Below are 17,952 nucleotides of genomic sequence, written 5' to 3' on the forward strand. Positions count from 1 at the left end.
TATATCGCAATACCTACATTTAGAGTCAGTTATTCATTCAGCCTAATGAGAAACTGTAGAACAGACTCAGTTTATATCGCAATACCTACATTTAGAGTCGGTTATTCATTCAGCCTAATGAGAAACTGTAGAACAGACTCAGTTTATATCACAATACCTACATTTAGAGTCGGTCATTCCTTCATCCTGAGTGGGATTTTTACCAGTGTGTATGAAGCTGTCCAGCCTCTCAGTAGCAGCTGTGTCAGAACGTGGCTGTGGGTGGATCTTCTTTGTTGAGCCGTGATTTAAAGCGAGCGCTCCTGTTCGGGTTTGTTGGCGTCTGCTACTTGTATGTGAGCGTGAGCTGTATTTCGAGGTGGGCTCTAAACCCGTCAGTGGAGTCTGTACGAGAGGCACTTGTCCTTTGATGTAAGGTTTGTATAGATTTCTTATCTTGTATAGTTCTCACACTTTTGATAATCATCCTGTAAATGTGTATCTGTTCTTTTCTTCAGTTGACACTTTTGTGCTGAAGTTTAATTTCTGAGCTGCACAAAATTGATGGTGAAAAAATCAAACCTCGGTCTCCGCTGTGTTTGTTGTGTTTGCAGCTTTAGCTTTAAAGGTGTTTTCACACTTGTCCTAAACACTCGAGTCCACACCAGGACCGGTTCTGGGCTCGCTTTCGGGGAGGGGCTCATTATCACTGGGTTGCTTTAACACATCGATTCCACCCGAATCGTGGAGCTACTGCACAATTCCATATGTCACTTTTCTGTGCGCATGTTTGCAAAATGGTACGCTTAAAAATGATGGTTCTTCAAGGGTTCTTTAGTAAAGAACACATTTCTAAATTAAACCCTGAATACTCAAAGAACCTTTGCATGATTAAATGGGTCTTTTCACCCTGAAAGCGTTCTTCAGATTGATGGAGAATGTGCCGTAGATGGTTCTATATAGGACCTTTTTGAAATGGGTTCTTCTATTTTTTTTTCTATATCAAGCTTGTAACAATAGAAGAACCCTTTTTGGTGCCATATAGAACCCTTTGTGTCCATGGCTCTATGCAGAACCATTTTCTTTACTAAAGAACCCTTGAAGAACAATTATTTTTAGAGTGTAGCTTCATCTGTTGCTGCATTTTGTTATTTTCGTTGGATACAAACGCTGAAGTGGTGAAGAGCAGCACCTGCAGAAAAGAACCGTTCTCATATGAGGTTTTTGACCGTGCGGGCCAGAAGCGAGAAGTGATGCGATAAGGGGAAGCAGACACATCACAAAATGAAGCCCCACGTGCAGCAGACCACTGATCTCAGGAAGACCAGAGATCGGTTCTCAGAAACAGCTTTCACACACGACCAAACGGGCCGAACTCACAGAGCAGGTGGTCAAACTCTAGTGTGGACACAGCCTTAAGTGCCTTCTGAACTGCTTCACGTTAACCACCTTCTCCACAGCTGGGAAGTCTTCTTCTTCTGGGAAGTCTGGAATTCTCTTCAGATGCAGCCTAATGTGAGCATCACTGGCCTCCTTTGCACTGTAGGGCTGAACGGTTCTCAGAGCCATAGAACCATTCAGGTGGGCTGGCTTAATGATGTAGATCAGGCGTGTGAAACGGGGGATCTTGCCGGGCTGTGGAGATCAGCGTTCACCCTCATCTAACACTGAATTCAGTCCATGAAGGCCTTAATTAGCTGACGAGCTGAATCAGGTGTGTTTAATGAGGCAGTGAGCTGACGTCTGCAGAGTTTTGGCCCTCAGGGACTGGAGCCTGACACATGTAATGTAGATCTTCGCTGATTGGTTCTATTTGTCGCTACCCGATCTGCATCCCCTGCCTCACTTGCATCACACGTGTAGAGAACATTATTTCCACAGGCAGAACCTGCTCTGTACCACATGTACACCCGACTTTCACAGCAGATTAGAACCGCCGTATTCTCCAGTAGTGATTACGTGTGCACTTTGCACTCTTCTCTGCTCGGCTGGTGAGCTGTACTACCTGTTTATCAGTGAAAACAGAGCTGTAAGGTGTGATTATCTAACTGAGCCGTTTTGCTTTGTGTACAGTCTCTTCCTGGCCTGTATTTGCTCTACAGTAACAATAGCGTGAATAGAGCTGGGCTCAATCTCAGATGGCTCCCTGCTTCCTAAGTAGTGCGCACTACATAGATCACCGTATAATGGCTTCTTCACATAAACAGTTATGTATCAGTCCAGGCTGCACATCTTATCTAACGTTCACTGCACTGTTTTGGTGTTGAAGCCGTGATTTCATGATCTGTGAGGTGCAGTTTATAGGGAGTAAGGAGGCGTCTGGAGTTCAGTCAGACCTGCTCTCGTGCTGCACCACAGTGATGCTAATAGAGCAGGTATTTTTGCGTCCCCGTCTCGTCTCACTGTGCTCTAACCTGAATGTTCTCAGCCACAGAAAGATACTTAATAATTAGTATTAAACGAAGAGAATGAGACAGATGATATAGCAGTTTCAGCATTAAACACTCCAAGCTAACCCGCAAATACAGTGTCGTACAAACGAGTGCCATGTCTGAAATGGTCCCCTATTCACTACACCCTACATCTGACAATCTGGCTCACTATATAGAACACATAGGAACAATTCGTGATAGTAGTGAAAGATTTCGGGCACTACATTGTACGGGTTTGCATGTTACTGTGCGACAATAGAGTATGTCGGGTACCCGGGTCATTTTACGGAAACGTCCACTTTTCTATCTGTCCATAGGAGTCACTGGTGTTGCCGATCCTCACTGGTGTTACACATAAAGGTAACACCAGAGACATTTTTAAACCATCAAACCACATGTTGTCAGTCATGGAATATCCACCAAAATATGTAATTTAATCCATTTGTATTCTATTTTTTCACAATGACCTCAGAATAAAGTCGGTCACACCAGTGACTTCAGCTAAAAGCTTCATATGAAATCATGAGCTAAATGAGAAAATCTCTGCTAACTGAAAGACACAGTGGACTCACCATGTGCTTTTCTTCATAGATCCTCAGAAAACAGGTAAAAGGAAGTCGAGTGATGTCATCAGTGTGACTTTTATTTCAAAATAAGAGATTTTTTGTTACACAGTAACACCAGTGACACGACTCCTGGGGACAACAACTTTCATTATATACTTTATAATATTTATTTAGCATTTGTTTTCTTTATATTACATCATATATTTCATAGTCATGTATAGATTATTGTAGTTAAAATTGCAGAAAAATGTGTTTTTTTTACTTCAAAGTATGGCCTCAGCCTTCACACATGACTGTGAGGACGAGCTCTTCTGTGGTGTTTGGAATTCTATATGATTGATTTAAAAACCAATATTACTAAATTGAGGCTCAAGAAGGTGTGATTGTTAAAATAGCTTGTTTTATTTTAAAATATAAATAAATTGTAAAGTGTAATATATCTGTAAATGCTGGGGACACAAAAGTGGACGTTTCTGTAGAATGACCCAAACACTGTAAACGACACACCGTAACCACTGAGCCTGACCGCACATCAGGAGATCCTGCCATTGTAGATGGGCTCGTTAATCCTCTTCAGAGAAGTTGCTTGTGAATCTGCACTCCAATCAATGCGGTGTATTATGGGTAGTTGTACACTACTTATTGCAGTGCATCATGGGACTGTTTGAGTGCACTGGACTCCACTACAAAATGGTGGAACCCCAAAATAGTGCACTATATAGTGAACAGGGCAGTTTTGGACACTAGTGCTGTAGTACTGCAGTGCACACAGGCATGACAGTGGTGTACATGCAGAGTACATATTGGGCCGGGGACGCAGCTCAGCTAGCGTCACTATGTTCATCATTTTTGTGCTGCCTCACAAAAAAACAACGCAGGTGTTGCCGAAAAACATGAAAGCAGTGCAAGAATTTCAGTCCATCATGCTGAACATCAGACCACCTTTTCTAACTACTAGTAAATCCCAGGTATCAAGCGTATATCGGTCCACTGGCTTGGTGAGGTGGGCACCCTGCTGACTGTATACCACTGCTGGACCACGCTCAGACCACCCAGATTACCGTCCTGCATACAAGCTCCAATTAATTTTAACTAATCTAAGTAGTTTTTAATCTTCTGAAACAGATTTTAAATGCAAGGACTTTTATTTTGGGAAATAAACTAACAAATATTACAAACAGCCAAGAGAAAAAAATGTAACAGGCCTGATTTAAAATGATATTGTTGTAAATGGTGCTGCTGACTCTGAGCTAGACTGGGTTACAGCTGAATAACCAGCTTGATTTATAATATTAGCATTAAAATTATTTACTAAACTAATTTACAAAGGATAACGAAAGAAGGAAATGAAGGACAAATCAGTAAACTGGACAGTGAGAGTAAAGTGGCTGATGAAAAGTGGGATTTTGTCCAACACTCTTCTTAACCACTGGTGGGCCGCCCAGAAAACACTGAGCAAAAGGCCAGTGGGGCTTCAGTCAGCCAGAATCTGAACTCTTCAGCTGTGTTCAGAGCTGTAGCATGTTAGCTAAGCTAATGCTAGCTTAGTTACTGGTTATTTACTGAATTTAACACACAGTGCAAAAGTTACAGAACATTTTTGGAATAAGGTTTTTTCCATTATGTTAAACTCTGAAATAACAGTAGACATTGTGCAAAAACAATGTTGTGTTCTTTGTAGAGGATGTTTTAACTTATTTTCAGTTAGAAAAACAAATAATTTTGCCATTTTACACAACTGTAAAGACTCTCTGAAGCTGCAAATTTTATTCAGTGGAATAAAATACAATAAAATAATCAACAATATATACAAACCAATCACTTCATTAAGTGTTTTACCATAATGCGCTTCGTAACTATAAAATGCACCTATATGGTGAAGCTACAATCTGATTTTCTGAAATTTCATAATAGATTGAAGCTTTTAAACAGTAAAATATGTCCTTATTATGCAGTGTTTTGTTTTAGTTGATCAGGTAGACTCAGGTTTAATTAACGTGACGCTGTGAGTTAAACCACTGAATTTACCAGTTTAGCCAAACCTGTGTTAAACTGCTGTTAAGCTAATGACGGAGAAACAGCCGCATGGAGTTTAACTTGATAATAATAAATAACAATAATAATATTTAAAAAATCCATGATACAGATTGAGTAGGTTTGAAACATTTCCTAAAGGTCGAATCATTTAATGGATCACATTTATATCACTGATATATATCTGACATATAATATAGAGTCAAAATATACAGAACATAATGTCTGATCTATGATTACAATATAAAATTTCAACAGTATAAAATATTTTCTACACCGTGCATCATAAAAAAATACATGATGTAGTGCGATTACAAATATCTAAATATTTGGTCCGAGGTAAACAGTACAAAGGCACTATGGGATACAATTCAGTCAGCCAATCAGCTTCAGCCAGGCAGGCTCAGCAGCAGTCAGTCAGCTTCAGTCAGTCAGTTTCAGCCAGCACATACTACCTAGTCTCTGTGGGGGGAGAGAGAGAGAGAGTGAATGAATGAATGAAGGAATGAATGTGTGAATGAATCTGTTGTTGAGAGTTTGGTGTCGGAGTGTAGCTGCACTCACTCCTGTGTTCCTCACTGAAGGTGATGTAGGAGTAAACCAGACTTCCAGCAATGCTGTTAGAGAAACAGAACAACTACAGTAAAGAGGAATTTCATCACATTTTCAAAATTTCCTCATAATTATTTACTTAAGACGTAAACAGAGTCATTCAGAGTGGTTCAGTGTGAAACTCTGTTCTAGATAAACTTGCTGAGTCAGAACTGTTCACAGTGGTGGTGATAGGAACCAGACGTCCACCTCTAAAAGCTCCCTCACAGAAAGTTACTGCATGAAATGGTTATGAATTCACTGATTGATGACTGAGACACTGTTTTATGATAGTTTTGAGAACTTAAACTCCATTCATGGTGGAGGGATACATGCAGGGCGCTGTGAGGCAAAATAGTCCCCAAAGAAAACTTATTATTTCAGATTTTCCACTATTTTCCATCATCAACATTCATATAAACTCAGAAGACTCGTGTAGGTTCACTGGTGGTTCTGGATAGTAAATAAAATGTCTATATTAGTGTTGTAGTCATGGTGACCCCTGGTTCCTATCACCACCACTGTAAAGACATCTGAACCATTTCACACCAAACCACTCTGAATCTCTCTGATCACAGCTCACACACTGAGTTACTGTAAATGTGCTGTTTGTGTTAAAGAAACAGAGCCTCAGTCTTCTACCTGATATTCAGTCCGATGAAGTTCAACCAGGTGAAGATATAATCTCCCCCAAACACCATCCCGATGTACGTCACCAGGATGTTCTGATGGAGAGAAAGAGTGACCACATTGCTGACCTGACGTTTTAATCCCTTTATCAGGTTAAAATCAGTAGTTGGTCAGTGTTTTTGTCCACGCTGGTCAGTGAAATGGATCAGCGTGTGGAGTCGAACGTTTCTGTGAGCTGCCGTGTTTCCTATCACTGCATATAAAAGAGGCTCATTGCACATCGCCATGGAAACCAAGGAAACCATGGAAATAGAATAAAACTGGTTTTCAAATGTCCAACACATCTGTGCCTCCTACAATTTCCATTTGTGCTAACGACGCTAATCTATTTGCAGCAGTTCTCCATGTGTGTTATGATACGTCAACAGCATTATTATTAATATATTCATAGTATTTAAATTACATTGTTACGTAATCAACTATTCATACTTGATTTCCATTCTGTACGACAGTAACAGTAAAACAAGACATACAACATTCATTTCTCATCAAATTCAACTCAATAAAAGATCACCTCTTCTAGACTCTTACAAATGATGGTTCTTTAGTGAAGAAAGTCTTTTCATCGTGAAAGTGTTCTTCAGATTGATGGAGAATGTGCTGTAGAAGGTTCTTTATAGAAACGTCTGGAAAAGGGTTCCACATAGCACCAAAAAGGGCTCTTCTATAGTTACGATGTTAAGCCTGCAACATTACAAGATTCCTCTGTGGAGCTGTATAGAACCGTTTTCAAAAAGGGTTCTGCTTCTGTTATGATGTCAAGCCTATAACAACATAAGAACCCTTTTTGGTGCAACACAGAACCCTTTTCAAGGGGTTTTGCACTACCCACACAGTTTATCCACCTGTTTTAATGAACTGAGTCAGAAATAATGAATTATAATATTAATTAATTTAATTAATTAATTATCACCTGAGACGACTAAGAACCCCACAGGGTTACAGGTTTGAGTGACTGTTACTGATGAACACAGAAGGCTGAGTGACTTTAACTCTGACTGTAACAGACCTTAATGCAGCCGATGATCGTGGTGGTGAGGGCGGAGTTGTAGTGCGTACACAGAACGATGGAGTACATCAGGATGAACCTAACACACACACACACACACACACACACAACACACACACACACACCACACACACACACACGCAGACAGAGACACACACACACACACACGCGCAGACAGAGACACACACACACACACGCAGACAGAGACACACACACACACACACACCGCAGACAGAGACACACACACAGACACACACACACACGCGCAGACAGAGACACCACACACGCAGACAGAGACACACACACAGAGACACACACACACACACGCGCAGACAGAGACACACACACAGAGACACACACACACACACGCAGACAGAGACACACACACGCAGACAGAGACACACACACAGAGACACACACACACACACGCAGACAGAGACACACACACACAGAGACACACACACAGAGACACACACACACACACACGCACAGACACACACACACACACACAGAGACACACACACGCAGACAGACACACACACACACACACACACAGAGAGACACACACACACACACACAGATACACACACACACAGAGAGACACACACACACACACACACACACACACACACACACACGCAGACAGACACACACACGCAGACAGACACACACACGCAGACAGACACACACACACACGCAGACAGACACACACACGCAGACAGACACACACACACACACAGAGACACACACACACACGCACACACACACACACACCACAGACACACACACACACACACACACACACACACACACACACACACACACACACACACACACACACACACACACACACACACAGAGACACACACACGCAGACAGACACACACACACACACGCAGACAGACACACACACACACACACAGAGAGACACACACACACACACACACACACACACACACACACATACACACACACACACACACACACACACACACAGAGACACACACACGGAGACAGACACACACACACGCAGACAGACACACACACACACACACACAGGTATTTTAACACATCAGTAACTTTGCTGTAAGCCAGCACTACTTGCAACAGTCAGTGAGGAAACTTTACGTTGTAAAGTCTGTAAGAAAGTGTAACTGGGAGAAAAGTTGTGTTTAAGTTGTAATAACGTTTAAAACGTAACAGTCTGTGGGAAAAGTTCCATTACAGCATGTGAAAGCTTTCCGTTACAGTCTGTAAGAAAGGGTTACAGCGTTAATGTGTGAGGAACTGTTTGTGTTCTAGTCCTCATGTGTCAAACACCATTTTAATTCAACGAGCTGTGAGTCTCCTGCAATGTAATGAACTTTAATTGTCACAGAAAGCAATCAAAGTTGCACGCAACACATCCAGTTACTCCACCAATCAGCCAAATTAGCCATTTGTATTTTTAATCCATCGGAACTTTCAGCTACACAGTCATCTGAGGTGCTTCATTTACATTTGCGTCATTTTTATTCATTTCAGTACCCAGCATGCACTGCAACGTAATGTGCTCCGACTCTCCTACCCCAACAACAGTCTATTGGACAGCGGTTTTGCCTCAATTCTACACAATTCCACACCAGTCATATCACTAAAATGCCTTACAGCTGCAGTTCAGCCAATATAAACACTGAACATCAGCTCAACAGCTGAGTTTTAAGTCCAGGTATTAATGAACCTGCAGTAAAGAAATGATGCCAGGTGTCCAGTTCAAGCAGACGGGTGGGTTTAAAAGACTGAGCTCCTGGGGATGTTTACATTTTGGAATATTTCAAGTATTCATGTAATATTTCCAGGTTTACTACAAGTGTCTGTATTTTACTGCTGAGTTTTTTGTGTATTTTCAATAAACAATGGTCAGTTCGGGTCACAGCTCAACATTAATTAACAATGAAATAAAAACATTTTTCTCTGCCCCACAGATCTGATGAGATTTTTAATACGGCCCCTTTACTGGGGGAGTTTGACACCCCTGATCTGGTGTGTGAGTAAATGTGTGTGTTTGTGTGGCGGATGAAGGTGTGTATTATCTTACCCCATCACACAGGACAGAATAAACTGACCAATAAAGAACACATCGGTCCATCCATCAAACCCTACAGCCTGACAAACACAGAGAACTTCACTGTTATTACATTTAATATACAGACAAAATGATATTTTAATTCTATGATCTTTTTATTTAGCCTGTTTCATTTACACAGTGAAACCTGAGCTGCAATGTTATATATTGTGTATTATAAATAAAGAATAATAATAAAACTAATAATACTACTACTACTACTAATAATAATAATAATACAACAGGGATGCACCAATATTTTTGGCCAAAACAGAAACAATTTCAACAATAATGAAAGTGAAAAAGATGAAAAAAAAAGAAAAATGTCATTTTATTATTTATTATTTAGAAGTCTTACTTTGTCAATGTCTCCAGTGTAATATGCTAAAGCCACGATGGGGATGATCATGAATAAAGCGTTATAATACAGCAGCCCATATTTACCCAGCTCCTAAACACACACACACACACACACGCACACACACACACACACACAGAGACACTGAGACAGACCTACACTGACACTTAGACTTTTTACACACATACAAAATAAATACATTACAAATTAATAACTGACTCTAAATGTAGGTATTGTGATATAAACTGAGTCTGTTCTACAGTTTCTCATTAGGCTGAATGAATAACCGACTCTAAATGTAGGTATTGTGATATAAACTGAGTCTGTTCTACAGTTTCTCATTAGGCTGAATGAATAACTGACTCTAAATGCACCTTAGAGTCCAGTTTCTGCTTCATGTACGCTCCGTTGGCTGCGGTCAGAACGTTGTTTAGGGTGATAAAGATGTAGCCTTGCAGGTCGAAAGCCAAATCTGTGCTGTAATAAACAGTTTAATAGCGCTGGACGTCACAGAGAGAACAGCATGATGTCTAAATGAGTGGACAGTGTTGTTGTTATAATATCTTTAATAAAAGTATCTTTATTTATAGAGCACTTTTCATACTGGTCACAGCTCAAAGTGCTTTACAGACAGATAATAAAGCTTAAGAGTAATAGAACAAACTATCAGTATTAACTGAACTGATTATATATATATATACATATATATGGAGATGAACGGAACAGAAGTGTTTATAATGTAAAATATTGGTTTTGTTTGCAGAGTTTAACAATTCCAGTTAAACAGCTCGTCACCACATTTTTACAGTGTAAACTCCAGCTGTTCCACTCTAACAATACAGCTGTTAGGATGAGACGAAGCCCAATTTGTCAAAATTCCCCCATAATTCACTGTGTGAGGTGTAATCAGAGAGATTCAGAGTGGTTTGGTGTGAAATGGTTCAGATGTCTTTACAGTGGTGGTGATAGGAACCAGGGGTCGCCATGACTACAACACAAATATAGACATTTTATTTACTGTCCAGAACCACCAGTGAACCTACACGAGTCTTCTGAGTTTATATGAATGTTGATGATGGAAAACAGTGGAAAATCTGAAATAATAAGTTTTCTTTGGGGACTATTTTGCCTCACAGCGCCCTGCATGTATCCCTCCACCATGAATGGAGTTTAAGTTCTCTAAACTATCATAAAACAGTGTCTCAGTCATCAGGCAGTGAATTCATAACCATTTCATGTAGGAACTTTCTGTGAGGGAGCTTTTAGAGGTGGACGTCTGGTTCCTATCACCACCACTGTGAACAGTTCTGACTCGGTAAGCTTCTCTAGAACAGAGCATTTCACAGCAAACCACCCTGAACCGCTGTGTTTACATCTTAACCAGTTAATTTTGAAAAATCTGTTTTATAAAATAATTCCTTTATAATACAGCCTGAAGGTGCGTGTCCACTTGCAACTCTGCTGTGCTGCGTCCTATTTATCTAAATGGTGAGCTGGGCCACACTGTGCTTTAGCCAATCAGGCAGAGGTAGATTTCGGGAAATTACAGTCACCACTGGGCTTTGTTCTGCTTACCTGGCAGCGATGAACGCTCCGAAGATCATAGTGAACACTGTAGCCTGAATGGACCATGAGAAGTTCTTCCTGCTCACGCAGACAGATGTGTTAGAGACAGAAAACGGAAATAAAACTGTTACAGCACTCGAAATGCACACGAGGGTAAATCTGAACTCACTTCAGCAGGTAGCCTTCAGCCAGCATGGTGAAGAGGATGGAGAACCTCCGGAGAACCGTGAACATCGGCAGACTGACCACACACACACACACACACACAAACAAACAATAGACTTTCAATTTTTAGGGTTTTTTGGACTTGTATCCACAGAGCCCCAGTCAGTGGACACCCGACACCCACTCTGGCTGCTCTCTCTACTCTCAGAACATTCATTATATCTCAAAACATTCGCTATGAACCCCCTTCTCAGCTCTTACTTGACTTGTTTTGTTCCGAATAGGCCGGTCAGCTGATTCCCCACGTACAGCAGAGGAAGAGGGAAAGTCTGCAGAGACGAGAGAAACTCAGAGTTACTTTACAGACGTATTTCTGTCTTAACCCAGTTCTTATACACTAAAGCGTGCGCCAAGGGGTCGGCTACTCTTTTACTCCACAGCAGAATCAGATCTGTAGGTACAAATAAAATAATCCTCCTTTACAGTAAAATAAAGCTCTGCTGATCGTTCAACACAGTTTAACAATAAATGGTCTTAAACTCTGGAGTTAATGTAGAACTGCTAATTCACCCTTTAACCCTGAAGATCAGCACAGACTGCTGGTCACCATAGCAACAACAGTCTCACCTAGCTAGTAGCTAACGAAACGGCAAAGAGAGAGATTTGAGATGAACATTGATAATTTGGAGACAAATGGACTGCTTTGCATTTATAGTCACTCCAGCTGGTTTGCTGATACGTTTAATGTGCAACGAGAAACTGTCACTAAAAAGTCACGAAGCTTAAGTCTCAAGTCGTCCAGGCCCTGAAGCAGCAAAGCTATCGCACTACCACCACCATGTTTCACTGCTGGTATGATGGTCTTATTGCGGAATGCTGTGTCAGCTTTACGCCAGATGGAACAAGAACCCTCTTCCAAAAAGTTCCACGGTCCACAGAACTTCCAAATGTCATCAAGGTGTTTTTAGGCAAATGTGTGACAGGTTTATGTTTCCCTTGGTTGGCAGTGTTTTGGCCCTGCAGCTCTCCTGCAGATACCATTATTTCCTCTTTCTAAAGGTGGAATCATGAACGCTGACCTCATCTGTGGCCTTTCTGAGATGTTCTTTTGTGATTTCCTGGATGAGCCGAAGATTCACCACTGCTCCAGGTCATAGGTCAGTGTGACTGAAGAAATCAGGAAGGGGCAGATATTTTTTCACAGCACAGTTGAGCACACATGAAAAAGTGTCACCAGTGTAGTGCAGGGTACCTTGTGCAGGACATTTCTGTCAAAATCGGGGAAATGTATCACTTTCAGAGCTTTTCCCACCCACAGCACCACCACTGTGGCCAACATCTGTAAAAAATAAATAAACAAATAAATAAATAAAAAATAAATCACTTTTACAGTAAAACTGATCTGGAGTTTCTAAAGCACAGCAACACAGCTGAACTCTGTATTTCCCCTGAACAGAAACAGCATCACTGAAAGTATGAAACTTAAAATCATTCGTTATAAGATGTCGCGCTTCCTGTTTACAGCCTGGTTTCACCTTCTCATGCTGGCTCACCTGAGTCAACAGACTATGGTACGGACTCAATTACCCAGAAGCCATCATGGTACACTCAAGGAACCTCCTGCATGGTTAGAGGGTTCTTTGCATCATGAAAGCGTTCTACAGATTGACAGAATATGTGCATGAATGCGACGCAGATGTAGAACATTTTTGAAAATGGTTCTATGTAGCACCCAAAAGGGTTCTTCTATTGCTACAAGCTTGACATCATAACAATAGAAGAACCCTTTCAGGTGCTACATAGAACCATTTTCAAAAAGTTTCTAAATAGAACCATCTACAGCACACTCTACATCAGTCTGAAGAACCATTTCCCCATGCAAAAGGTTCTTTCAGTGTTCGTGGTTCTATATAGAACCACTTTCTTTGCTAAAGAACCCCTGAAGAACCATCTTTTTGTGAGTATAGTTTCTTTTTGAAGTTCTGCCACTGTGCTCCACTGCATACCGAGCGCTCTTTTGTCTATTATAATACTTGCATCGTGAAAGTGTTCTTTAGACTGATGGAGAACGTGCTGTAAATGGTTCTATGTAGAACCCTTGTCAATATTACAGCTGTGATTTCAACACTATAGCTATGATTTTGCTTACAGCTCTAATCAGTGGCCTGGTTTAAACTCTGAGCATGAAGCTAAACACCCACAGCTCCAGCTCAGAGACTCAGCAGCTGCACAAACGGCTAAACTGAGGCTGCTGTTGTGTCGGTTATTCAGAAACCGTTGTTTAAAAAATTGCGTATTTAGTTTCTCAGTGAAATATTAATGAATAAACAGATCATCAGTTTATTCAGTTTAACCTGTACACACTGTTCTTTTCTAGACTGGATATTTATCAATGGAGAAAGTCAGAGCCAACTGCCGCTGCGTTTCCGGGTTCAGCGGGTTTACTGATTGGTTCTGACGTACACGTTACACATTAGTTACTAGTTAAGACACGACTTACGGATTTGCGGTGCAACCAAATTTAGTGAAAGGTCAGTTTGAAACTAACTAGCGTAACTAAAGATTCAGTAAAGACTTTACGCCAAAACTTAAGCGTAAACTTACGGAAAACCGGCGCAAACCAGTCCAGAAATGTTTCAGCTGACTAACCATGTTTGGGGAGGGTTAGGACAGTGGAGGAATCTGATTCTGTCTACCAAACAATCGCTTTAAAATCAGTTGTTTCCTGTTGTGAAATGGACTTGGTTCACTGACTCTGTCTTTAAAGGTCAGTTACTGAGGAGATTACTGAGTGCACTGTGTGATTAAGAGCTCTTACCTGACCGATCCCTACACAGAGAGACGAGGGGAACCTGAAACAGAAACGTTAACGTTAACATGGGGCTCATCAGACGATCACACCAGCACAACACACACTAACACACCACCACCACGTCAGTGTTACTGCAGTGCTGAGAATGACCCACCACCCAAATAGTACCTGCTCTGTGAGGGTCCATGGGGGTCCTGACCACTGAAGAACAGGGTAAAAGGGGGCTAACAAAGTATCAGAGAAACAGATGGACTACAGTCTGTAACTGTAGAACTACAAAGTGCACCTATATAGTAAGTGGAGCTGATAAAATGGACAATGAGCGTAGAAACAAGGAGGTGGGTTTAATATTATGGCTGATGAAATTGAACAAATCCATGTGACTGAGGTGTGAAATACAGAGGTCCTGGGGGGTCCGGGACAACCCTAATTAACCTCTTGGACCCCCTGAATGTCTCAAAATTCTGCAGTGTTCCTAAAAATAAACTTTTTTTTGACATTATACTGTCTGTTAGAGAAAAACAGACGCTCAAATCCAGATTCAGTGAAGCTCATTGTTTATCTGCTTCCACCACAATCAGCTTCTGTCTTTGGTGTTCTTAACTAACTAGAGCTGCAGCACTGCTCTGCCTCAGGGTGGCGCTGTAGCAGACTGGTTCACCCAGTTGTTCCTTCAGTCTGTTACTGTAACTCTGCACAGATTCCTCTGAAATAAAGGTCTGCACCCTCAACAATATCTTGTGGCGCGAGACTAATTTTCTGTGTTGCGTGCGGGAGCGGGAAACCAGCCCACTGCAGGTGGGAGCGGGACTGAGCACGCATGAAGAGAAATCCCTCAAATTAATGAATAACCTAAACAAAGTAGAACGATCACTAAATCATATATAAACAATATAAAATGATAACAGTAAAGCAGTTCAAGTGAATGAAGTCATTCTAAAGAGTTGCGAGCAGCTGATCACGTGAACAACACTCAGATTCTCATAGGCCTGATTCACGTATACTGTTTCTGCGAGGCGCGAGCGTTGTGGAGATTCTCTTTTCATTTCGGTGTCCATGTTAACTGGTCAGCGCTTTCATTCAGGCTGTGTGTGTGAGTCCCAGACGCCGCACTGAAGCACCGCAGTGTTTTTGCTGTGTCACACAGCAAAATACACTAAAATAAAATTAAACAGAAAACCCAGTTAAACACTAGTTAAACGTTCTGTGCTGCAGACAGATTTCCCAGCTGGTCTACCAGGCTTGGCCTTTTTGTCTAATCACAAGTCAGAATGCTGTCGAGGATAAACAAACATACCATGCACTTTTATAAATCATATTTTTGTTGTTTAGAGCAACTGAAGTGACCATTTATCTGTCTGGTCAAAGGAATGTCTGTATAACTTTCTCGCTGCTCTGCAGCTCAAACGTTGTATGTATGAAAGGCCAGTGCGTCCGAGCTGTACAACACCTTTAGATCCCATTAGGAGACCATCAAATAAAAAAACCATTAGGATCCTTTACACTGTGATATCAACCCATTAAAAAAGCCAAAACACATTACAGAACCATCAGGAACCAACAGACACACTTAACAGTTTCTATGAATGTTTTCAGCAGGGATCGTAGTGACACCACTGAGTTTACTGTCAGTAAAACACCACATTATTCTCTTCTGTGTGTGTGTGTGTTTGTGTATCAGTGAGAGTGTGTGTATGTATCAGTGTGTGTGTGTGTGTGTGTGTCTGTGTGAGTGTGTATGTATGTATATATCAGTGTGTGTGTGTGTCTGTGTGAGTGTGTATCAGTGTGTGTGTGTGAGTGTGTATCTGTGTGTATCAGTGGGTGTGTGTGTGAGTGTGTGTGTGTATCAGTGTGTGTGTGTGTGTGTGTGAGTGTGTATCAGTGTGGTTGTGTGTGTGTGTGTGTGAGTGTGTGAGTGTGTATCAGTGGGTGTGTGTGTGAGTGTGTGTGTGTATCAGTGTGTGTGTGTGTGTGTGTGTGTGTGTGAGTGTGTATCAGTGTGTGTGTGTGTGAGAGTGTGTATCAGTGTGTGTGTGTGTGAGTGTGTATCTGTGTGTGTGTATCTCTGTGTGTGTGTGTGTGAGTGTGTATCAGTGTGTGTGTGTGTGTATGTGTGACCGTGTATCAGTGTGTGTGTGTGTGTGAGTGTGTATCAGTGTGTGTGTGTGTGTATGTGACCGTGTATCAGTGTGTGTGTGTGTGTGTGTGTATCTGTGTGTGTGTGTGTGTATGTGTGTCGTGTGTGTGTGTGTGTGTGTGTATCGGTGTGTGTGTGTGTGTGTGTGTGTGTGTATCGGTGTGTGTGTATCGTGTGTGTGTGTGTGTGTGTGTGTGTGTGATCAGTAGTCCAGCTGAACTTTTCCCTCCGCTGGGAGAAACAGAGAAACAGGAAAAGCTCACCTGTAGCTGGTCAGGACGCTTTTGTTGACCACGACGATGAGGAAAGAGCTGAGTCCGTAAAACAGAGCGGTCAGTAGGTTGAGGAGCAGCGCTGACCCCTCAGAGCCGCGCTGCTCTTCCAACTCCTCTCTGCTCCGCTCGGATCTCCGCTCCCTCAGCTCCGCCATGCTGCCTGCCTGATCACTGAGGTCCAACCAACGCTCCGCCGGACAGGATACGCTTAAAGGGGAAGTACACCCAAACCCGGGGTTTTTAAATATCAAGCCAGAGTCAACATTTCAGCTACTATTAACTCAAATGTTTAAAACTGACAGTTTGACACAAAAACTAACTTAAAAGAATAACTTAATTAAAATTAAGTACTTATAAAAGTAACAAACTGTAACAAACTGTAACCGTGTTAAGTAACTAACAAGGTTAAAACTTTATTCTCTCGTTACTTCTTTTTCTTGCTGTCCCTTTGCTGCGGTGGCTCTGTGAATTCCCCCACTGTGGGACTAATAAAGGATCTGATCTAATTTGAATTAAAACCGCAAGGTGTCCCCAAACTTCTGACTTACACCTGCTCAGGTGTTCATCAGAGTTATCTGGGTTACAATTTCTTTTCTTTGTGTCTATATATATATATATATATATATGTTAATTTACCTGTGTGTAAACTATTTCAGTGTATATTAGAGCTTGTTTTTGTATATTTTGACAAAATCACTGTGATGATGCTTAAAACTGATCATTTTGGTGACTGAATTCCACAATAAAAGTTCAAACTGTCCACTTCCTGCTTCAGCCAGAGTTGGAAAAAGCTGAGTGCAGATGACTCGGCACTTTCAGAGCCGGTCTGCAGGAGTGTACAGGAGTAGGTCAGAGGGCCGGAGGGGTCGACAAGAAGAACAGCAGGACAGTAGAGCAAAGGGGAACCTTCGAGGAACCGAAGAGAACATCTAATGATTTCTGTTAACCCTCTATTGCATGATGTTGCCTCAGGGCAACAAACATTTTGCTCACTTTACAATAACATTATACATATTTAATAACAATGACAGAGTTAATAAAGGGAAGAGTCTCTTTTCTAACCTTCATTATCAAGTTTTGTTATGAGAATTTGCAGAAGTATGTTTGTTGCCTAGAAGCAACACTGTAGGGCAGTGGAATGGATTCAGCCAGTCAAAAGCTCACCACTTCAGGGAACAGACTCCTGATGACCCCTGCACACATTTTTATTTAAAAAATGTTTTTGAATTTA

General features: G+C 41.4%; 1 protein-coding gene across 1 annotated transcript; it reads right to left on the reverse strand.

Moving 5' to 3' along the window:
• Window positions 1–5,129: 5,129 nt before the first annotated feature.
• On the reverse strand, window positions 5,130–16,923 carry slc35d1b (solute carrier family 35 member D1b). The gene is made up of 13 exons (XM_036597592.1): window positions 16,710–16,923; window positions 14,313–14,346; window positions 12,747–12,833; window positions 11,756–11,823; window positions 11,499–11,570; window positions 11,339–11,407; window positions 10,138–10,240; window positions 9,764–9,856; window positions 9,379–9,446; window positions 7,302–7,380; window positions 6,245–6,327; window positions 5,576–5,628; window positions 5,130–5,473 (listed from the first exon to the last, which is right to left on the reverse strand). Exons 1-13 carry the CDS (start codon window positions 16,874–16,876, stop codon window positions 5,463–5,465), a joined length of 987 nt encoding a protein of 328 aa, XP_036453485.1. The 5' UTR covers window positions 16,877–16,923; the 3' UTR covers window positions 5,130–5,462.
• Between the last annotated feature and the right edge of the window lie 1,029 nt (window positions 16,924–17,952).

This window comes from Colossoma macropomum, unplaced genomic scaffold, assembly GCF_904425465.1.
Source record: "Colossoma macropomum unplaced genomic scaffold, Colossoma_macropomum, whole genome shotgun sequence".
In the NCBI taxonomy this organism is placed as follows: domain Eukaryota; kingdom Metazoa; phylum Chordata; class Actinopteri; order Characiformes; family Serrasalmidae; genus Colossoma; species Colossoma macropomum.

Excerpts from the sequence above, each read along its gene's own strand:
- slc35d1b (XM_036597592.1), bottom strand. The coding sequence starts at position 16,876 with ATGGCGGAGCTGAGGGAGCGGAGATCCGAGCGGAGCAGAGAGGAGTTG. Across the intron at positions 9,447-9,763 it reads ACACTGGAGACATTGACAAA|GCTGTAGGGTTTGATGGATG; the intron begins GTAAGACTTCTA and ends TGTGTTTGTCAG. Across the intron at positions 5,629-6,244 it reads TTCATCGGACTGAATATCAG|CATTGCTGGAAGTCTGGTTT; the intron begins GTAGAAGACTGA and ends TTTCTCTAACAG.